The sequence below is a fragment of the Plasmodium cynomolgi genome (genome assembly GCF_000321355.1).
Source record: "Plasmodium cynomolgi strain B DNA, scaffold: 0552, whole genome shotgun sequence".
Taxonomy (NCBI): Eukaryota; Apicomplexa; class Aconoidasida; order Haemosporida; family Plasmodiidae; genus Plasmodium; species Plasmodium cynomolgi.
Genome location: NW_004192953.1, coordinates 1 through 1,528, shown reverse-complemented (window position 1 = coordinate 1,528; position 1,528 = coordinate 1). Strand labels below are relative to the sequence as shown.

At 26.2% G+C, this 1,528-nt stretch overlaps 1 protein-coding gene across 1 annotated transcript; it reads left to right on the top strand.

Annotated features, from left to right (window-relative positions):
- Positions 1 to 850: 850 nt before the first annotated feature.
- On the top strand, positions 851 to 1,221 carry PCYB_004680 (hypothetical protein; the record flags this gene model as incomplete). The annotated part of the gene is made up of 1 exon (XM_004227889.1): positions 851 to 1,221. A coding segment is annotated over one exon (369 nt), but the record flags the coding sequence as incomplete, so codon positions are not given.
- Positions 1,222 to 1,528: the final 307 nt, after the last annotated feature.

The window sequence follows — 1,528 nt, the reverse complement described above, 5'->3', positions numbered from 1 at the left end:
AAAATATTACAAAAAAAAAGAAATTACAATGATATTATAATTGAGCAATAAAAGAAAATTAATTTATTTTATATAAAAATGAAAGTTCAATTTTTTTAGCTCGTTCATAAGGAATCGCATAGAAAAAAATATATAGTAAACACTAAACCCTGAACCCTAAACCCTGAAAACTTAACCCTGAACCTTGCAATATGAACCCTTGAAAAGTAGCTATTATTTTTTTAAAATATTAACCACTTTAATTAATTTTAAATAATATAATATTTACTAAAATATATTTTTATTATTCTGAATTACCACCTTTTTTATATATTACTATGCATTTTAATTACTTTGAATTTAAGCTAAAGTAAATTTTTACTTTAGGAAAAAACAGTAAATCACATACAAAACGATTTTATTAGAATTTCCTATTAACAAAAAAAACAATCATATAATCCACAAATATATATAAACAAAAAATATATCACAAGTTAGAACCTTTGTACGCTAAAGAAAAAAAAAAACAAAATGATATCTCTTGCGAAACTTTCTATATTTAGCTTTGTACTGTGCTCCTGGCAATATCCCAACTACGTATGATAATAACTATTAAATTTTAAAATCCCCGCATTTATTATGATTAACTTTCTTCTTTTTGCTAAAGATGAAATTTTTTTTTTTTATAAAAATGCTTGTGTACTTTATAAATTCTGAATGTGCTTTTTACATTTTAGGTAACTGAACTGGGTACATCATGGGGTAATGGAACTAGCCAAAATGACACCTTAGGTGTGAGGATTAGCAGATCATTAAGGGGTGAAACTGTTATAGAAACAGGACAACAAAATAAAATTTCCGGTATTCGTAGTGGAGATCTACTTAAAAACACCCCCTTGGGTGAGAAAATCTAGAAAATTAAATTCCAAGGTTGAATTAAAAAAGTTTCCTGACATAAAAAATAAGGTACAAGGTGAAAGCATGGGAATCAAGCCCAAAGAATTTTCTAATAAATTGGCATATTCTAGGATTAAAAATAGAGCATTGTCATACCTCGTATTGGCCTTTTTAGTTGCTTACCCATTTGCTTTGTATTTTTTAGGCACCATGGTCGCCTTTTTTATTCTTAAAAAATATGAATGGATCATATTTGGCATAGGAACGCCCGCATTCATAGGATTTGTCCTTTTGAGCGTGTTCTTGGGAACGTACTACCCATTTAAAAAGTTTAAAATTATCTAATAAAATTTTGAAATACAAAACATTCTCAAAAAACCACGAACATGAAAGATCTGAGAAATCAAGAAGAATATAATTATTTCATTTTAGTAGACAATGTTGATATTATATTATGATTTTATATATTTATTAGATCGATTTCATTATGTTGTGCTATATATATGATAGGGTTTATTTTTATCATTACATTTTATCTTGGAGTTCTATTTTAAATTATGATATTGTTTACTTTTTCCTAATACACATGGTTTATTCATATATTAGCTGTTTATTTAAATTATCAATTGTTCATTGATATTGTTAGAGGAAG